The 20,644-nt window shown below is 39.1% G+C and overlaps 1 protein-coding gene and 1 pseudogene across 1 annotated transcript; both read right to left on the bottom strand.

Annotated features, from left to right (window-relative positions):
- Positions 1-20,644, bottom strand: part of LOC137955002 (uncharacterized) — a 185,791-nt pseudogene that overhangs the window by 20,760 nt on the left and 144,387 nt on the right.
- Positions 14,059-15,899, bottom strand: LOC137957272 (phenylalanine N-monooxygenase-like). Its single transcript, XM_068805026.1, has 2 exons — positions 14,862-15,899; positions 14,059-14,685 (listed from the first exon to the last, which is right to left on the bottom strand). The coding sequence occupies exons 1-2, from the start codon at positions 15,897-15,899 to the stop codon at positions 14,059-14,061; spliced, it is 1,665 nt and encodes a 554-aa protein (XP_068661127.1).

Raw genomic sequence — 20,644 nt, 5'->3', positions numbered from 1 at the left:
GGAAGAATCACAGGTCATGCTGGTAATCTATTGTATTGAAAAATTCGAATTTATGCCAATGTTTTTGCATCACCACAAAAATTTTTTCGTGGGATAAGATTTCCCTGATATTGAAGATTTCTATTGAGCCTCTTATGAGTGGCTTTCTTGAAAAAAAAATTAATTAGCATTGATGCTATATTTACATATACCGAGTTGATTGAAGAAGTGCTACTTGGTGAAATTATTTGAAGATTTTTTTGAAAAAGAAGAGCCTATCATGGCTAATGAGAATATGAGAAAAAGAAGCGGTTATAGTGATGGCCGAATGGATGATATTAAATGTACTCATTGTAAATTTTGGGGCCACACTATAGACCAGTGCCGTTATAGGTCATGCACTTACTGTGGTAGATATGGTCACAATAAAGAAATATGCTACAAAGCGAATGACAAGTCAGAATTGACAAGGGCTAATCAAGCCCTCATAAGTAATGCACAAGAAAACAATCCCCCAGCTACACAAAAAAGTATTACTGATGAAGAGGTAAGTCCTTCATCACCAGTCGTTTTTGGTCCTCAATTGGATACTCGTCCTATTGCTATAAGAAAAGAACCCCGTTCATGCACTCAACCTTCTACTTCTCATCCTATCTCCAATTTTGTGTCTCATCATCACCTCTCACCTTTATGTTGTCTGTTTCTTTCTTCTATTTACTCCATATATGTTCCACAGTCATATCAGAAGACTCTACAACATCTAGGGTGGAAGGCAGCAATGGATGAAGAAATGAAGGCACTCAATGAGAATCATACATGGCCACTGGTTCCTCTACCTACAGACAAAAAACCCGTTGGTTGCAAGTGGGTTTATACAATTAAACATAATCCGGATGGGACTATTGCACGACTGAAAGCTTGACTGGTTGCTAAAGGATACACTCAATGCTATGGCATTGATTGCGATGAGACATTCTCTCCAGTGGCAAAAATGCCAAAAAATCAACTGGATGCCAAAAATGCCTTTCTCAATGGTGATATAAAAGAAGAAATTTATATGCAACAACCACCTGGATATGTGGTTGAGGGGGAGTCCGTATGTCACCTTAAAAAATCTCTATATGGGCTAAAGCAATCCCCACGGGCATGGTTTAAAAATTTTAGTCAAGCCATCAAACGGGCAGGGTTTTAAAGATGCTCTGTAAACCACTCAGTATTCATTGAGAACACAGCAAGAGGTAAGGTGATTCTAGCTGTTTTTGTTGATGATATCATTTTAACTGGAAGTGACTCTGAGGGCGTTCAAAAAATAAAAGAAAAATATGTGTTTAATTCAAGACAAAGGATCTTGGGTTACTGAAATACTTTTTTTGTATTGAGGCCTTACAATCTAGACATGATATGCCCTTGATCTACTAGAAGAAACAGGTATGTTGGCATGCAAACCGGTAGACACTCCTATGGATGCAAATACAACGTTATGTGGAGGCACTGGAGAAGACGTGGATATTGGCAAATATCAAGGGTTAGTAGGGCGTCTTATTTACCTATGTGTAACGAGGCCAGATATTTCATATCCAGTAAGTGTAGTAAGTCAGTACATGCACAAGCCACAACTTAGTCATTGGCAAGCACTTGAGAGGATTCTACGTTATCTGAAAGGGACTCTTGGAAAGGGGCTTCTCTGTAAAAAAACATGGGCACTTCAACATTGAGGGATTTGCGGATACAGACTGGGCTGGATCCCCAGATGATAGAAAATCTACTTCTGGATTTTGCACGATGGTTGGAGGAAATATGGTTACATGGAAAAGCAAAAAATAGAATGTGGTAGCACGGTCCAGTGCAGAAGCAGAATACAGAGCCATGACGCACACTGTAAGTGAACTTTTATGGATAAGGTCCCTTCTCACTGAATTGGGATTTTATAAATAATTTCCAATGGATCTAAATTGTGACAACCAAGCAGCAATACATATTGCATCAAATCCAGACTTCCATGAGAGGACAAAGCACATTGAAGTTGATTGCCACTTTATACGAGAAATATTCCAAGCTGGTCTCTTACCCTGAAGCACATCTCCTCACAAAATTCAAGTTGCAGACATCCTCACCAAACCAGTCACTCACAAGATCATGTGTACCATATGCAGCAAATTGGGTGTTTATGACGTCTTCTCACCCCCAGCTTGAGGGGGAGTATTACAATGTGGGGCCTACCATGGTGCTCGAGCTGGTGGGACCCACCATGAGGACGTAGGTCATCAAGAAGAATCTTAGTGGACTTGTGACACCAAGAAGAGTCCTCTCCATAGGCAAGCTCGAGTAAAGGAATCAAGAAGCACAAGCTGAGTTGATTTAGAAGACTTGAAGATCAAGTAGGGCCCACAAGATCTCACGACCTGGCACAATTATCAAGGTGCACTGGAGAATCATGAGGGGCCCACTAGGATAAGGCCACGAGCTGGCTTATCCCTTATATTCATGTGGATAATAAAGAACTCCTAGTTCTACTCCAATTAGTCTTCTAGGAGTTCTAGTTTGAATAGACTTACTTATATTGAGACTCACTGTCTAGAAGCTTGTTTTGAGGCGTATAAGGACTTGTTGAGTTTGCACACTTGAGTCTCCCCTTTTCGTCCAAAACCTGGAGGTAAGGACATGTATACATCTTCATCAAGATCACCATGTAAGAACACATTTTTTGAATTTAAGACCCCATGAATAATACCTCGAGCAAGGGGAGAGAGAAAGAAAAAAGAGAAAAATAGAAAAACTCTTGGGTAGAGAGAGAAGAGAAGGAAAATAAGAGAGATTAGAGATAGAGTACTTCACAAAAGAGAGGATAAAAAAAGAAGTATCTTGCTTGAATATGTTAGGGTCCTGGGTTAAGTACCTATGTCTTCCGCTCCTAACAGGCCGGTCTTTTGGGTAGTATTGGCTAGGTGCTTAACATTTGGTATCAGAGCTAGTGCTCGGTCGCGAGTTCGAATCCCGGCAACGGCGCAGAGGCTAGATTAAAATATTGGTAGGTCGCGCCACTGTTGCGATGCTGCGGTCGGGCCAGTGTCGTTGCGTCGCCGTGGTCATCGGCTCGTGAAGGTGGGGTGTGATGTTATGGTCCTAGGTTAAGTACCTATGTCTTCCGCTCCTAACAGGCCGGTCTTTTGGGTAGTATTGGCTAGGTGCTTAACATCTTGGTATCAGACAGGTCCACCCTTGGGGATTCCTCTTCCCCTGACGATTTGAGACAGTTAGTGGAAGATACTAGGCAGAGGACAGATAACCAGGCTCATGCCCTGGAAGAGGTGCGTCAAACAACCTTTGATTTGCGTGAGGCAATAAAATCAATGGATGCTGCCATCCAAGCTCTCCTCCGGCGACAAGAGGACCATGATACACCAGCCCAACCACCAGCTGCCTACTCTCCACCGGTCGACCACCATCAATTCCACCCACCACCTCCCCCACAACCACCAATGCGTCAACACCATCCCCATCTGGGGCCTTCCGTTCAAGGACCAAACACTGTGCCCAGGTATTTAAAACTTGACTTTCCTACATATGATGGGTCTAAGGACCCTTTGATTTGGTTAGCCAAGTGTGATCAGTTCTTTTATCATCTAAAAACACCTGCGGATGAGAAAGTGTATTTGGCCGCCTACCACATGCTCGATGAAGCGCTTCTATGGTACCACCAATTCTGAAATGACCAAGTGGTTTAGGATTGGGCAACTTTTAGACAGTCTTGCATGATGAGATTTGGTCCTCCAGCTAGTAGCAATCCATTGGGAGAATTAATCAATTACAAACAAACTGGAACACTAGAGGTGTACCAAAAGACCTTCCAGGAAAGGTTAGCCCGAGCAAACCAGTTTGTTAGCCACACACAGTATGTTCATATTTTTACTACTGGTTTGACAGAAGCTCTGCGATTAGAAGTTGAATTACATGCTCCTACAGATTTAGACCACGCTATGAATTTAGCCAGGGCAATTGAGCATAATCAGCGTGTTCTAAAGGAGTCACTGGTCAGAAAACCAGCTTGGCCAGGGAGGCACAATGCCTCAACGCCAAACCCTTCCTATGAACCTCCAAGATTTAGAGACAGTGCAGCCCCACGCCCAGACATATCTAATTCGGCTCCACCTGCTCCTTACTTTAAAAAACTTACTAGATAGGAAATGGACCAGAGAAAGGCCAAGGGCCTCTGTTTTAACTGTGATGAACAGTATGTCATTGGACACCACTGCAAACGATTATTCAGTATATGTCTGTGGGAGGATGGAGAAGAAATACCACCAGAGGAAGAAATTGTGGAAACTGACCAAGAAGGTCCAGAGATTTCCCTTCATGCTATGACTGGTCTACGCAGTTCAAGCACAATGCAGGTTAAAGCCCAATTACATCATTTACAGTTACTGGCTTTAGTTGACTCGGGCAGTACACATAATTTCATTAGTCAGCTGGCGGCAGAACAACTTGGGTTAGTAGTACAGCAACAGACTGGTCTTTTTGTATCAGTAGCCAATGGGGCTAAAATTACTAGTGTAGGCATATCTCCAGCCACGCACTTTGATATTGAGGGATATGCATTTGTTGCAGATTTTCTGGTGATTCCATTATCAGGATTCGATTTGGTGCTAGGAATTAAATGGCTACAATTGTTGGGACCAATACTATGGGATTACCAACATCAGATTATATTGCATGGCACATAAGCACCACTCACCTGCGCACTACAGGTTGCCCAGGTCCAGTCCACAAACACATGTAAGTTATATCACTTACTTACAGAATTTGAAGATATCTTTCAAGACCCTTTGATCACCGTATCCGTTTGAAATCGAGTACCGAGCCAGTAGTGGTGCGTCCGTATCATTACCCTCACTTACAGAAGGATGAGATTGAAAGGCAGTGCCAGCAAATGTTAGCACAGGGTATTATTCAGCCCAGCAGGTCTCCTTTTTCTTCACCGGTAATACTAGTCCGCAAGCATGATAAGTCATGGAGTTTCTGTGTGGATTACCGACAACTCAATGCCCATACGATTAAAGATAAATTTCCTATTCCAGTAGTGGACGAGTTGTTAGACGAGCTACATGGAGCTACTATTTTTACTAAAATCGATTTGAAATCTGGCTATCATCAAATTCGAGTTCATCCATCAGATGTGGAGAAAACAGCGTTCCGCAAGATTCACGGCCATTTTGAATTCCTCGTAATGCCATTTGGTCTGTCAAATGCTCCTTCCACCTTCCAGGCCCTCATGAATGAGGTATTTTCCTCTCTTGAGAAAATATGTATTGGTATTTTTCGACGATATTTTGGTCTATAGCAACAGCTGGGAAGAACATCTTCAGCACCTTCACCCGGTATTTTCTCTTATACGTTCACATCATTTGGTTTTAAATCGGTCAAAATGTTCTATGGGCACATCAGAAGTGGCATACTTGGGCCACGCTATTTCAGCAGCGGGGGTGAAGGTAGACCAGAGTAAGATACATGCGATCATAGATTGGCCTATTCCTACATCTATTACAGCCTTAAGAGGATTTTTGGGCCTAGCTGGATATTATAGAAAATTTATTCGTAGCTATGGCCAGCTTGTAGCTCCGCTCAACAATCTCCTCAAGAAAAATGCTTTTACCTGGTCAGAGACAGCAGCACATTCCTTTCAGCAATTGAAAGATGCCTTATCATCAGCCCCAGTTTTGTAGCTCCCCGACTTTGAGGAGTCGTTTGTAGGGGAATGTGATGCTTCGGGGGGCGGTATTGGCGCAGTGTTGCACCAACAGGGCCACCCGATTGCTTATTTTAGCCGTCAACTGGGCCAACACCACCACAAGTTGGCAGCTTATGAGAGGGAATTGATCGGATTGGCGAAAGCTATATAGCATTGGCACCCTTATCTATGGGGACATTCTTTTTTGATTCGTACAGATCATTGCAGCCTCAAGTATCTTCTTGAGCAGCGTCTCTCTACTTCACCACAACAGCATTGGTTAAGTAAGCTTATGGGGTTTGACTTTTCTGTCGAGTATAAACCGGGAAGTTTGAATGTAGGGGCTGATGCATTATCTCGCTGGGACGTTCTAGAGCCGCAATTAAATGCCATCTGTCAGCCCAGAGCTCTCTTGTTGGATTCTATACGAGAAGAGGCAAAACAGTACCTGGATATTATCTCCTTATGCCAGGACATCCAGTAGGGGCCATCGGCAAACCATTGGAGGGTTTAGGACAATCTTGTCCTCTTAAAAAGTATAATTTTTCTATTCCACACCTCTGATTAACAACATTTTAGCCTCCTTCCATGACAGTACACATGAGGGCCGACAAAAAACATATTTTCGGATCAGTAGGGAATTTTATTGGAGGGGCATCAAGCGCAGTATAGCTGATTATGTGGCGGCTTGTCAGACTTGTCAACGGAATAAAGCTGAAACATTAAGTCCAGCTGGGTTGCTCCAACCACTTCAGCTTCCGTCACAGGTCTGGTTTGATATTTCTATGGACTTCATAGATGGACTTCCCTCTTCATCGGGTAAATCTGTTATCCTTGTAGTGGTGGATCGTTTCTCTAAGTATGGGCATTTCATTCCTCTGGCACATCCTTACACTGCAACTCAGGTCGCTCAACTTTTCGTGATGAACATTGTCCGTTTATATGGGATGCCTAATTCAATTATCAGTGATAGGGATGCAATCTTTACAAGTACCTTCTGGAAAGAACTCTTCAAGTTATAGGGCACAACGTTAGCCTTTTCTTCAACCTACCATCCGCAGACTGATGGTCAGATAGAGGTCGTCAACAGAACCAGTGAAATGTATCTCTACTGTTTCGTGGGGGACTCACCTAAGAGGTGGGTTAAGTGGCTTGCCTGGGCCGAGTTCTGTTACAACACCTCCTACCACAGCGCACTCGGCACAACCCCATTCAAGGTGGTATATGGTAGAGGACCTTCACGTCTTTTAGCCTATGAACTAGGGGCCTCTAAAGTCTCCACTTTGGACCAAGCATTAGCTGAAAGAGACACATTCATCACTGAGGGGCGCACTCATCTATAGGAGGCACAACATTCTATGAAAAAATATTATGACAAGAAGCGTCGGGAAGTCTTCTTTTTTCCTGGAGATTATGTTTGGTTGCGTCTCCAACACTACAGGCAGCTGTCGTTGACAGCCTCCAAACGTCACAAGCTCTGTCCTAAATATTATGGTCCCTTTCAGGTGATGGACCGCATTGGGACAGTGGCCTACAGATTGCAACTTCTGCCAGAGGCCAGAATTCACAACGTCTTTCATGTCTCACAATTAAAGGCCTTCCAAGGTGATTCGCACCCTCTACCCATACTTTGAGCTTGAGGACAAGCTCTTTCTCCAGGGGGGGGGGGGGGGGGGGGGCGGGGTGATGTTATGTACTCCATAGCATCACGAGTTATCCATAGGCATAGGAATTAAATTATGTCAATTTACTTTTCATGTAATTTTAATTCGGTTTGGTTTACTTTATTTGGTTTCGTTTACTTTGGGTTGGTTCAATGTAATGTGGCGTTAACCACTTGACCTATGGGTCATCTTTGTATTTTCGTCCTCAACCCTATTTAGGGGAACGTGAAGGAGAAGAGAGGCAAGTATTGAGAAAATTATATTTTACAGGTCAGATTCTCTCTCAGAGGTCTAGGTCGGATTTCTCCCTTTGAGGTCCAAGGTTGAGCTTTCTCCAAAGCTCCTTTGTTCTAATTGAGTTCCAGCATTACTCGTTCAAGAAACAAGAATTCTCTTCCAACGTCAAGATCATCCATGGAGGGAAGAGAGGAAAGAAGAGTGACTCGATCCATGGCAAGGGAAGAACCTAACATTTGGTATCAGAGCTAGCGCTGCGTCCCGACTTCGAATCCCGATGCCCCCAAAAATGGATGTGGGTGGTCACGCGCCTGGACTGACCGGGTTTGACCCACTTCGGTTGCTCTGTTGTGGTAGCCTCCACGGTCGTCAGCTCGGGGAAGGGTGGGGTACTGTTAGGGTCCTGGGTTAAGTACCTAGGTCTTCCGCTCCTAACAGGCCGGTCTTTTGGGTAGTATTGGCTAGGTGCTTAACAAAATAATTCCGAGTTACAATCACCTCTATTTATAGCTGAGGAGGTGATAGAGTCCATGTACAACTAACCTTAGGACTCCTAATTACATTCCAACTAGAACTCTCTAATATAAGCCTATTATAATAAGATTACATTATCTATTTAAAAGACTAATTTAACTCAACTATAAACACCTTCTTTAAGGATGTGAATCAAGCTAGAGAACCAACTCTTGGTCTTATCTTGTGGGTCCCACATGATCTTGTGGCTATTTCACTTGAGAAATGTTGGAGACACTCAAGGGTCCCCAAACATTAGTATGAATTAACAAAAAAGGAGAGACACTTTTAATTTTTGGACGAGGTGAGTATGTAGACATCTGATGTTTACTCATTTGACATGCTTCACAATGAAGGTCCGACCACGCTTTAGGAAAAATATGATGAAGAGATGGGACGGATAGATGTCCCAACCGGTTATGCCATCACCTGGTTTCAGTGTCGTAGGTGGATGCAGTATTTATTTGTGGCACATGGAGAACTTGAGTATATTACCTGTAAGATGCTCGGAGGCTCTTGAGTCAATTATCCATGATGAAGAGGAGACAGAAAACATTCCTGAAGTAGTGGTGAGAGCGGTTGGCGAAGAAGTACTCGGGGAGGATCTTCTTCAGTAAAAGTATGATTTGCAATTGTTAAGGTACACTGCTCTACTTTTGTATCACTCACTAAGGCTTGGCTAGCCTTATTCTCATTAGCTTTATAACATCTTTCGCGAGAGTGACCAAATCTACCACATACAGAGCATTCTTTCAGATGAAAGCATGTGTCTCTAGTGTGGCCACATCCCTTACAATGGGTGCATTCCTTCCCATCTGTTCGGTCAAAACCAGTCCTTCCACCTCTTCCTCTTCCTCCTCTATAAAATCTACCTCGACCTCGGCCTTGGTCAAATGGTGTGCCCCTATGTCTAGAGTACATAGCTGATGGTATTTCAGTAGTAGAGGGAGAAGTGTCTGGAATACGGAGAAATGTAGCACATTCATCATCAAAAGTGGGAACCGTGGAAGAGCTAAGAAGGTGAGTCTTAGCAACTTCAAGATGAGGTTTAATGTTAGCAAGGCATATGACAGTTATCAAAGCCTCTTTCTGTTTATCTTGGACATAGATATTTGTAGAGGTTGACTGGGCAAGTTTCCATTCTTGAAGAAAGCCTCGAAAGTGGGCCAAATATTCATGTATATTTTCTCCTTGTTTGGTGGTAAGCATCTGTTATAACATGTCATATGACCTTTGTAAATTGTCAGAGCTTGAATACAACTTGGCGCATGTCTCCCAAATTTGTTTAGCCGTCTCTAGATGAATGATATTATTGGAGACATGTTCTTCCATACTATTGATTAGCCAACTAATAACCAATGTATCCTCCTTTAACCATTAGGTATGGAATATATCATCTTCATCAATATGTGGTCCACGGTTGGTGAGATGACCAACTACGTCCTTTGTGATAAAAAACCGACGAACTGATGTGAACCAGTTCATAAAATTTGATACCCTCGTAAGGTACAGTGGTGATTCTGAGTATGTCACTCTTGTGACGTATATTATCTTCAACCATAGTAGACAAATCAAGTAAAATAGTTCTCTAATCAAGTAATCAAAATATGACCAAGTGGAAGGCTTTAACCAACTTGGTTAATGGAGATGCATAGCATAAAAGCTAAGTAAATAATTTTAATGGATAATGACTCATTAAAGGCTCAATATGATCCTTATTTATCCCAAAATCTTTTTCCCACAAATTTATAAAAAAATTCCAATAAGCACTGGTCTCGATCACAGTATTGTGCGAACCGATAAAAACTACCTTGATAATCTCTTCTAATCAAAGATAATCCAAGATGCAAATATTCTCACATTTTCATAAGATGAAAACATGCATAAGGACATCTATAAAACATCTCTTAATACCAAAAACCAATACCATAAATTTAATAATATGAGAAATAAATACTTATCTCATGAGCTTCAATCTTGCTTCATAAGGAGCCTTCTATGAGCAGTTTTTAATCATATCTTCATAGAGCATAATGGGGATCCAAAATTGGTAGCTCTGATACCATGTTGAATTTAGGACCCCATGAATAATACCTCGAGCAAGGGGAGAGAGAAATAAAAAAGATTAAAAAAAAGCTCTCGGGTAGAGAAATAAGAGAAGGAAAATAAGAGAGATTAGAGAGAGAGAACTTCACACAAGAGAGGAGAAAAAAAAGAAGTATCTTGCTTGAATAATTCCGAGTTACAATCACCTCTATTTATAGTTGAGGAGGTGATCGAGTCCATGTACAACTAACCTTAGGACTCCTAATTACATTCCAACTAGAACTCTCTAAGGTAAGTCTATTATAATAAGATTACATTATCTATTTAAGAGACTAATTTAACTCAACTACAAACACCTTCTTTAAGGACGAGAATCAAGCTAGAGAGCCAGCTCTTGGTCTTATCTTGTGGGTCCCACATGATCTTCCATCTCATGTAGATAGAGATACCAGCTCCTAGTATCTTTTTGGATCTCACTTGATCTTCAAATCTTCTATTTAATTCCAACACATGTTCCTTATCTCTTAGCTAGAGCCACTTTGTATAAGGACTCTTGTTGACACCTCTCGACCTCATGGTGGGTCCCACCAACTTGTAGGGGCCATGGTGGGTCCCACATTGTAACAGCATTATTGACATCGAGTTGGTGAAGATGACATCCTTGAATAGCAAAAACACTCAGTAGAACACATATAGGGAGAGTAGTCCAAAATGAATTGAACACTAATTACTCCAGTATTACTCAGTTCATTAGATTAAGTTGTTAGTGTAGAATGATTTCCAGTTCATTTGAAACATGTAAGGTAATTCAATCAGGCAAAAATGAGGGAAATCAGAGTCAGACCTATTTTGTGAATCATCTTAATGAATCGCGTGTCCCACGTTTCCCCCTCCCCCCCCCCCCCCCCCCCCCCCCCCCTCGAACAAAAAAAAAACCCTCATTTCCCTTTCCCTCGGCCTTCCTCTCCCTCCCGGCCTCCCTCTCTTCTCCCTCTTGGTGTACCGTCGGAGTGTCGCCTCCGTCGCCGTTGCCCTCTGGACCGTCATAGTCTCTTACAGACACTGAGGAAGACGACGTGCGCCGTGAGGAAGACGAAGACCTAAGTTAGGAAAAATTAAACCAGCGTCATAAAAATAAAAATTTATACATATTTTTTTATAAAATAATTATTTTTTTATTCAATATATTCATTTTATAATTACTGTATTAAATTAGTGATTTAATAGTCATGATTAAAATATTATTAAAATAAATATTTGATAATATTTTTTGGTTTAATTATCCCATTGCTGTAATTAATTAAACCAATGGTTTTAAATTTTGTGATAATATATTATTAATTAATAATACGTAAAAATATATTATGTTATTGATCAACTAATATATTTATTTATTTATTATATTATTTTTTTATTACTATATTAAATTAGTGGTTTTTAATGTTAAAATATATCTTATGTTATTAAAAAAATAATTTATTTATTTATTATATTAGCTTATGTTATTTTTTAATTTAATTTTTTTTATAATTTATTCTAATCACACGTAATTATTATATTAATTTATAATAAACTATAATCATTAAGTAATATAATATAATATTTCATTAATTATTTTATTAATATATTTTAATACTACACATTAAACCACTTATAAGTGTAGTAACCATGCTTATTTTGGTTAATTATCTATTTCGGCATATGTTCTAGTTAAGTATATTACAAAAAATTACTCATTCTCTTGTTTATATCATATTTTTCATTTTGGGCAACTGACACTGGAATTTGTTTTCCAGTGGACTTGAACTCGTCTATACTAACACCCTAGGATGAGTTGAAGTTGAATCAATTCATTTAAGAAGAATTGAAATCTTCACTTCATTTCAAGTTCATTGTGGACTAACCGCCCCATAGTAACCAGCTTGGCAACTAGGGCAAATGCTCGTGGTGCCATCAGACTAGAGCTTCACTTTGTATACCCATTTACATCCAACGAGTTTCTTACCAGGTGGAAGAGAGATAAGTGTCCATATGTGATTAGCTTGTAATGCTTGAATTTCATCATGCATGGTTTGATGCCATTTAGGATCCTCTAGCTTCACTTTGATTGGCCTGTAAGAAACCAGTTGGTTCTTTGGTAATGGTTAATGAATTGGAAAAAGCTTTATGAGAGTAGGATAACTGGGTATAAGAAAACACTTGAGAGAGTTCATAAGGTATACTTGATATTGTGACCACACCAGAAGCAGATGATTGTTCAAGTCATGACAGTAGGGTCGCTTCCACATGAAAATTTTGAAGGAAGTCGAATCACTTAATTGGTCTGGTAGATAGGCGATGAGCACAGGGTTGCAAGGAAGTGGGAGAATGTATGTTAAGGGAAGAAGCATTATCAACATTTAAAATTTCATGACTTTCTGACTGAGTAGGTGAGTTTGGTATAGGGTCATCATAAAAGCTAGATGTTATGGGTGAAAGAATCATGGAGTCCTATTTTCAGCGGAAATGTGTTTAAGAGAGAATTCTTTTTTCAAAGAAAGTAACATCTCGGGAGACAAACACTCTATGTATTTCAAGATCATATACTCTATATCCTTAGGGTACCAAAGAAAAATGTAACAGATTGCATGCACATCAAATTTTGATGGTTTGTGAGCATGACTGGAGGAAAAACACAAACATCCAAATACTCATAAATGTGAATAATTGGGTACAATATTAAATAATTACTCATAACGTGTTTTACCTTGCAAAATTGCGGCAAGTGTCTAATTTTTTAGATAAGTAATAGTTAATAATGGCATTCCCCTAAAATCTTTTAGGAAGATAGGCTTGGAAAAGCAAGGCTCGGACCATGTTTAGCAGGTATTAATGTTTACGTTGTGCTACCCCGTTCTATTGTGAAGAGAGAACACAACTTGTTTAGTGGACAATGCATTTGGACAAGTAGTTAGTCGCAAGAATAAATTCAGAGTCATTATCACTATGCACAATTTTCACCTTGGAAGAAAATTGGGTTTCTACTATGCTAATGAAATTAGTCAGGTGAGTTTGAGTTTCAGATTTGTGGTGCATCAAATAAATTCATGTGCATCTAGTAAAATCATCAACTATGGCGAAGAAATATTGGGGCCTAGAAATAAATATAATTTGGTAACTCCCCAGGTATCAACATGCAATATTTCAAAAGATGATTTACTAGAGATTATGCTCAAAGAAAATGACAATCTAGTCTGTTTAGCTAAGGGAAAATCGTACAATTGTTTGAACTACAAGAGTTTTTATTAAAAATAAATAAATGAAATAGATACTTTATTTGAAGGATGCCCGAGACGTTGATGCCAAATACCAGATGAAGAATGTACGTTGATGCCAAATACCAGTGGTGAAAGCTTACATGTCACCTTTGACTGTGTACATGTGCAGTAGATCGGTCAAAATTAGGTATTTGTGATATTAAGTTGAAAAATTGGTTATTTGTGTTATTATTTTTAAAAAAAAAATGGGTTGTACACTAGAGGAGATGCTTGGTCCACTAAATTCACCATTGACTATATGGGAATTGGGATCATTACTAACAAGGCAGCATCCAAGCATATTTCATCTATGTTGGAACTTGGGGCGCTAGGACTTATTTTAATTCCACCAACACAAATCGACGATCCATCCTTATAAGTACTACATTTATTAAAAATTTCAATGAAATAAACAGAATTAAATGAGCATAATTGCCAAAAATAAAAATAAAATCACTTCCCATTTCCCCCCACAAATGTTCGTCCTCTCTTATTCTCCACCAATGCAAGCAAAGAAAGAGACAATTAATCTATTTATAACATATAACATATATATATACGTAGTTAAAAATCGTCAAAAGAAATGCTCTCACCCACTCTAGTGGGGTGTATAGAGGTGTGCAGCCAGCCGAGGTTTAGTTTGAGCCAGCAGAGCCTTGGCCAGGAAGAGATCATTTGGGGACTCCGAGAGATCAATGCTTGACGTGCCGGCCGGCGCGCTCCAGTTGAAGCCTTGGAGAAGTCTGGCCAGAAGCATGACGGTCATGGCGGTGCCGAGGGGAGCACCCATGCAACCTCTGCGCCCGGTGCTGAAGGAGATGAACCGGAGCTCCGTCTCCAGCAGATCCACCTCGGCGGAACCCATGTGACGCTCCGGCCTGAACTTGAGCGGGTCATCCCAAACCTTGGGGTTCCTTCCTAGGCCTATTCGGCTTAGCAGAACGTGGGTACCCTTGGGTATGAAGTAGCCGGCGACAGTGGCGTCGCAGCTGGAGACATGCGGAAGGTTGAAGGGGGCAATAGGGTGGAGACGGAATGCTTCCCGAGCGCAGGCCTTCACGTAGTTCAGCTGTAGAAAGTCTGACTCTTGAACCAGCCTGTCTTTCCCCACCACCCGGTCTACTTCCTCCACCGCTTTGCGAAGCATGTCCGGCTCGTTCAGCATCTCTGCCAGGGCCCATTCAACTGCGTTTGATGGGTTGTCTACTGCTGCGTAGATCAAGTCCTGAAAGTTCAACAAATTAAGCACGCGTTAGAAACTCTTCTGTTTAACCAGGTTTTGAATTTCCAGAGTTATGCTACTTATTTGAAGAAGGATGAGTGGCGTGTCTTTCACGATAATGTGAACAAAATTGATTTATAACAGAAACAAATACGGTTCTTCAGTTCTGGCTAACTTACCGCTGTTTGTGCTTTGATTTCTTCCGTCGTAAGCAAAGGTTTCCCACTGCAGTCTTTTACGGAGATGAGAACATCAAGATAATCCTCAGGCTCCTTTTTCAGTCCAATCCTCCAATCTTTTATTCTTTGCCCAATTACCTTATCGTGGTACTTGTTCACTATCTGGATGGCCTTCTTCATGGTCTTCTCATGCCCATTCAAATCCAACCACCTCAAACAAGGCATATAATCGGAGACGCAGAAAGCATAGACATGGGAGAGCACAGTGAAGAGTGCATCGACGTGCTCCACTTCCTCCATTCCGGGCCCTCCATCTTCCCTCCCCTTCCCAAAGTATCTCTTGTTGAACATCATTTTCCTGATCACATTGCCACTATATTGCCTCACTACTTCCCTAACATCCACAACTGCACCCTCCTCGGAGGATTTGCACTGGCTGTAAACGTATCTGACGAGGTTATCAGCCTCCTCGGTTCTTTTATCATGGAGCCACCGGAGTCTGGCGGGGCTCATGATCTCTGATGCCACGACCCTCCTCATCTTCTTCCACTGGTCTCCCCATGGTGTCACTGCAATGGAGAGATAGCCCCGGCTGGAATACTCCGTTCCCATTGTGAGCGGCCTGGACGCAAAGATTGCGTCCTGCTTTTTCAGAAACTCCCGAGCTATCTCAGGACAAGTGACGGGCACCACATGCACATTCCCAAGCCTGACGCATGCAATGTTTGTGTTCATATCCTTCATGAGTCCCAAGATCCACCGGAACGCCGGCCTGTTGAAGAAGATCTCCGGAAGGTTACCAAGAAATGGCCAAGGAGCCGGTCCTGGCGGAAGCTCAATTACTGACTTGCTCTTCTTCAAGTTATCAGATCTAAACAGCAAGAGGACGAAGAGAAAAGAAGCAACTAAGATGAGGCCGGTGGTGGGAAGCGTAGGCAGTAAACCAGCGGTGATGCCGCTGGTGAGGACGTCGGAGGAAGTGCCCCATGTGAGGGTGAGGAAGGAGGTGGGGAGAGCTGCAGAGGTGTTGTTCTTCATGGCCAACACTTGGGCCATGGGGGACTAGTATCGGTACAGAAGCGCAAGAGGGGGTGAGTAGTGAGAGAGGAGGTTAGTTTCCTTATATATTTGAAACCATTGTGATGGTTTTCTCGAGAGACGGGGGGAAGCAGCTAGGAAATCAAGGTGCTTGACGTGACGTGACCAGGTGACACTGCGGACTCTTGGCCGATTCACGGTGCCGATGGGCGAGAGGCGGCTCCTGGGTAAAAGATGTGGAGTGCGAGAGCGTGTGGGGAAGGTGCGGAATGTGACCTTTATGCTTAGTTTATGGATTCCCGACCTAGTCATTGCTAAGTAAAACCTGAAGGGATGGCGGAATGGGCAATCAAAGAAATAATTTTAAAGTTATTGATTCCTCAGCCACCGATAGCAGGTTCAAAGAACTTCCTCGCTCGCTATGGCAACTTCAACATGTAAAGTTAATCACCATGTAAAACCAATAATCACTGAATTCCCAAATTCACTCACAGAAGTCGAATCCTTGCAACTGAATTTTTTTTAATTTCATTGCCTGCGAACGATAGAGAGTCCAACCCCTACCGAGCAAACTTCACATTTTTGTTGGCGGAGGTCCCATTATGTAATATATCCTTTGCTAACGAATTTCATAAATTCGTTGGTAGAGATGCAACCTCTCTACATATTTTTTCGTATTTAATGAATAAATTTATTAAAAATTAATTAATATAAGATTTAAATATATATAAAATAAGATAAAATAAAATCCCAATTTTTTTTATAGATTACACCAAAAAATTTTAAAAATAGAAAAAAACTATAATTATAAAAATAAATTAAAAATATACGAAAAAGTAGGGGTGACTGCCTCTTAGTCTACATTTGTTGAAAGAACCATAACATAGTCATCTCAAAGTTCTTCATCTTACAATCCTGCTCCTCAATATGATGCTCACACAAATTTGCTAGCAAAAGTGGACTTTTGCTAGCGAATCTGAAATTAATTGGGAGAAGTAAAGTTTCTCCAAGTGAATTTAAAAATTCGTTGGGAGATCTCTTCTCGTGAATTTTCCTCCATCTCGAAAAAAACCTCTCCAAATGAATTTTACCAAATTCATTGTAAAAACTCTTAAAACCTTCACAAATAAATTTTCAATTTGTTGGAAAATATTTTTATTTAATTTTTCTGTACTTTTTCCTCTTTCTTTTTTATTTCATACTTTTTTTCTCTTTCCATTTGTCCTTGGGTAGAGGAATGAAACTCAACTAAATAACCTGGAAAATAATATTTATCCCAGAGAATTATGAAATTCTTTTATTAATAATTACCTATTAATTAGTGAATAATTAATCAATAAAACTTAATAAAGTCGAATTATATAACTAATTCTTGTATTAACAAACCAAATAACCTTGTTGTAATACAAAACTATTTGATCAGAGCTATAATATTAGTTAATTAATTAGCATTAAATACATTAATTAATTGAATAATTAAAAATTAGGTACTTAATTAAATAATTAATTGAACATATTATAATTTTATTATTATCTAATTATTTGATTCAATTAATTTTGTTAGTAGAATTAATGGAGTCGATTCAAACAACCAAAATGATATACTATTTCATTGCAACCAATTCTCGTTAATTAATTAGTAATTAATACATTTACTAATTGAATAATTACTTATTAGGTAAAAAATAATTAAATACCTAATGATTTGTAATGAAATAACTAATCAATAATTTAATGGAACAAGTAGTAATTAATTAATTAATTTGTTAGTTAATTAAACAAATTCTAGTTATACTATTAACTAGTTATTGGATTTAATTAATTTGGTTAATAGAATTAATGGAGTGAATGCAAACAACAAGAATCATATACTATTAACAAGTTATTGGATTCAATTAATTTGGTTAATAGAATTAACTAGTTAATTGAACATATTATAATTTTAAAATTATCTAATTATTTGATTCAATTAATTTTGTTAGTAGAATTAATGCAGTCAATGCAAATAACAAGAATCATATACTATTTGATCGCAACTAATACTAGTTAATTAATTAGTAATTAATTTATTTAATAATTGAATAATTTTTAATTAGGTAAAAAATTAATTACGTGATGATTCGTGATAATTAATTGATTAATTGACCCATTTAATGTAATAACGAATAAATTATTTTGTGAAACATGTAGTAATTACTTAATTAACTAATTAATTGAGCACATTATAATTATATAATGAATTAATTAATTGATACATTAATTTTTTTAGTACGATTAATTATATTGTTCGTTTTCTTTTCATTTCCCTGATTTTTAATAATTAATTAATTTATTTCCCGTTATTTTATATTTTAATTTTTTAAATATTTTTCCTTTTTATTATTTTGTCTTTAATATTTATCTATTTGTCTATTTTTATTTATTTATCCTTTTATATTTATATTTTTTTTAATTTTCTTGTTATTCCTTTTTCCTTAATCTTTTTCTCATTATTTTTTATTTCCCCCCTTATTCCTTTTATGTTTTCCTTTTTTATTTTTTCCCTTATTTTCTCTCTTATTTTCTCCTCTTTCTCTTTTACTCCCTTTTCTCTCTTTTTTTCCACCTTATTCCTTTTTCCCATCCTCTTCCCTCTTCTTCCCTTTTACTTTCCTTCTCTTTTCTCCTCAATTTCTGTTAAATTTAGGATCCCTTTTCCAATATTCTGAGCAAGAGAAGAGAGAAAAAAGAAAAAGGAAAGGGGAAGAAAGATCTTGGGTAGAGTGAAGAGAAGAAGAAGAGAAGAAAGGTGTGCGCAAGCAAAGAGAGAGAGATTTACTCAAGAAAGAATTGTAGAACTTGATTAATTTTGAAATACAATACCTCTATTTATAGTAGAAGAAGTGATAGAGTCCTTATACAATCAACCTTTAAGTCTCCTAATTACATTCCAACTCTAACTCTCTAAGATAATTCTATTATGAAAAGATAACACAATCCACTAGAGGTCTAATATAACTTGAACTCCAACTCTTCTTCAATCACGTGGAGATAAGAGAGGAGGCTGGCTCGTGGTCTTATCTTTGTGGGTCCCACATGATCTTCCATCTCATATTGATAAGATTACTAGCTCGTGGTATCTTTGTGGGTCCCACTTGATCTTCAACTCTTCTAACTTATTCCAGCTTGTGCCTTTTATCTCTTAACTCGTGCTTGCTTGGGTGAGGACTCTTCTAGGCATACCACATCCTGATAGTGGGTCCCACCAGCTCGTGAACCATGGTGGATCCCACATTGTAATATTCCCCCTCAAGCTGGGGGTAAAAAACATCGTAGATGCCTAGCTTGCTGCAGAAGGTGGACGAAATTTTATGAGTGACTAGTTTAGTGAGAATGTCTGCAACTTGAATTTGTAATCATATATGCTTTAGAGATAAAAGGCATGCTTGAAACTTTTCTCGTATAAAATGCCAGTCCACTTCAATATGTTTTGTTCTTTCATAGAAGATTGGATTTGATGTAATGTGTATTGCTGGTTGATTATCACAATATAGATCCATCAAAGCTACTTTGTAGAATCCCAATTCACTGAGAAGATATCTTATCCATAAGAGTTCACTAACAGTGTGTGTCATGACTCTGTATTCTGTTTCTGCACTAGACCGTGCTACAACATTTTGCTTCTTGCTTCTCCAAATAACCAAATTTCCTCCAACTATCATACAAAATCCTGAAGTAGATTTCTTGTCATCCGGCGATCCTGCCCAGTCTACATTTGAGAATCCTTCGATATTGAAGTGACCATGATTTTTATAGAGAAGCCCTCTTCCTGGTGCTCCTTTCAGATATCATAATATCCTTTCAAGTGCTTGTGAATGACAAAGTTGTGGTTTGTGCATGTATTGACTCACCACACTTACTACATACGATATATCCGGCCTTTGTTACACACGTAAATAAGTCTTCCCACTAATCTCTGATATTTTACGATGTCTACACTTTACTAGTATCTGCATATAATTTTGTATTTGAGTCCATAGGAGTGTCTCTTGGTTTGCATCCTAGCATTCTTGTCTCCTCCAGCAGATCAAGGGCATACTTCCTTTAGGATAGTATAATCCCATGTTCGGATTGCAATACTTTAATACTTAGAAAATATTTGAGTAGTCCAAGATCCTGTCTTGAATTCTGCACATATTTTTTCTTTTGTTTCTTGGATGCCCATTGAATCACTCTCAGTTAAAATGATATCATCAACATATACTGCCAGAATTACCTTGCCTCTAGGTGTGTTTTTAATAAAAACCGAGTGATCTCCAGAGCATCTGTAAAATCCTGCCCGTATGAGTGTTGAATTTATGGAAAAGTGAAATACTTCATTGACATCAATAACTTGTTGTAATCAGAGTATATGAACCTCTATTTATAATAGAAGAAGGAAGTAGAGTCCAATTACAATAAAAGTACCCTTGTCCCAATTACACCTAAACTCTAACACTTAAAGATATGTCCTAATATAATTAAATAACTCAATATAGATAAAAGACAAACATAACTCAAACTAAAACTCTTCTTTGACGTGACCATAAGATAAGATGCTATTGTGAGTCATTGATCTTCCAACTGATGTGATAAGGATGTCAGCTCATGGTAATCATTATGGGTCCTAATTCTTATGGGTTTGAGCCCATCTTGTGGGCCTTCCTTGGTCGTGTGGCCCATCTTATAATAATCTTAGATATGTGGGCCTTCATTGGTCGTGTGGG

Source organism: Aristolochia californica, unplaced genomic scaffold (assembly GCF_029961685.1).
Source record: "Aristolochia californica isolate CCGP_79_NKW_82.1479 unplaced genomic scaffold, dmAriCali1.0.hap1 SCAF_2, whole genome shotgun sequence".
In the NCBI taxonomy this organism is placed as follows: domain Eukaryota; kingdom Viridiplantae; phylum Streptophyta; class Magnoliopsida; order Piperales; family Aristolochiaceae; genus Aristolochia; species Aristolochia californica.
This window is presented reverse-complemented; position numbering and strand designations above follow the sequence as displayed.

Excerpts from the sequence above, each read along its gene's own strand:
- LOC137957272 (XM_068805026.1), bottom strand. The coding sequence starts at position 15,899 with ATGAAGAACAACACCTCTGCAGCTCTCCCCACCTCCTTCCTCACCCTC. Across the intron at positions 14,686-14,861 it reads AAATCAAAGCACAAACAGCG|GACTTGATCTACGCAGCAGT; the intron begins GTAAGTTAGCCA and ends TTGAACTTTCAG.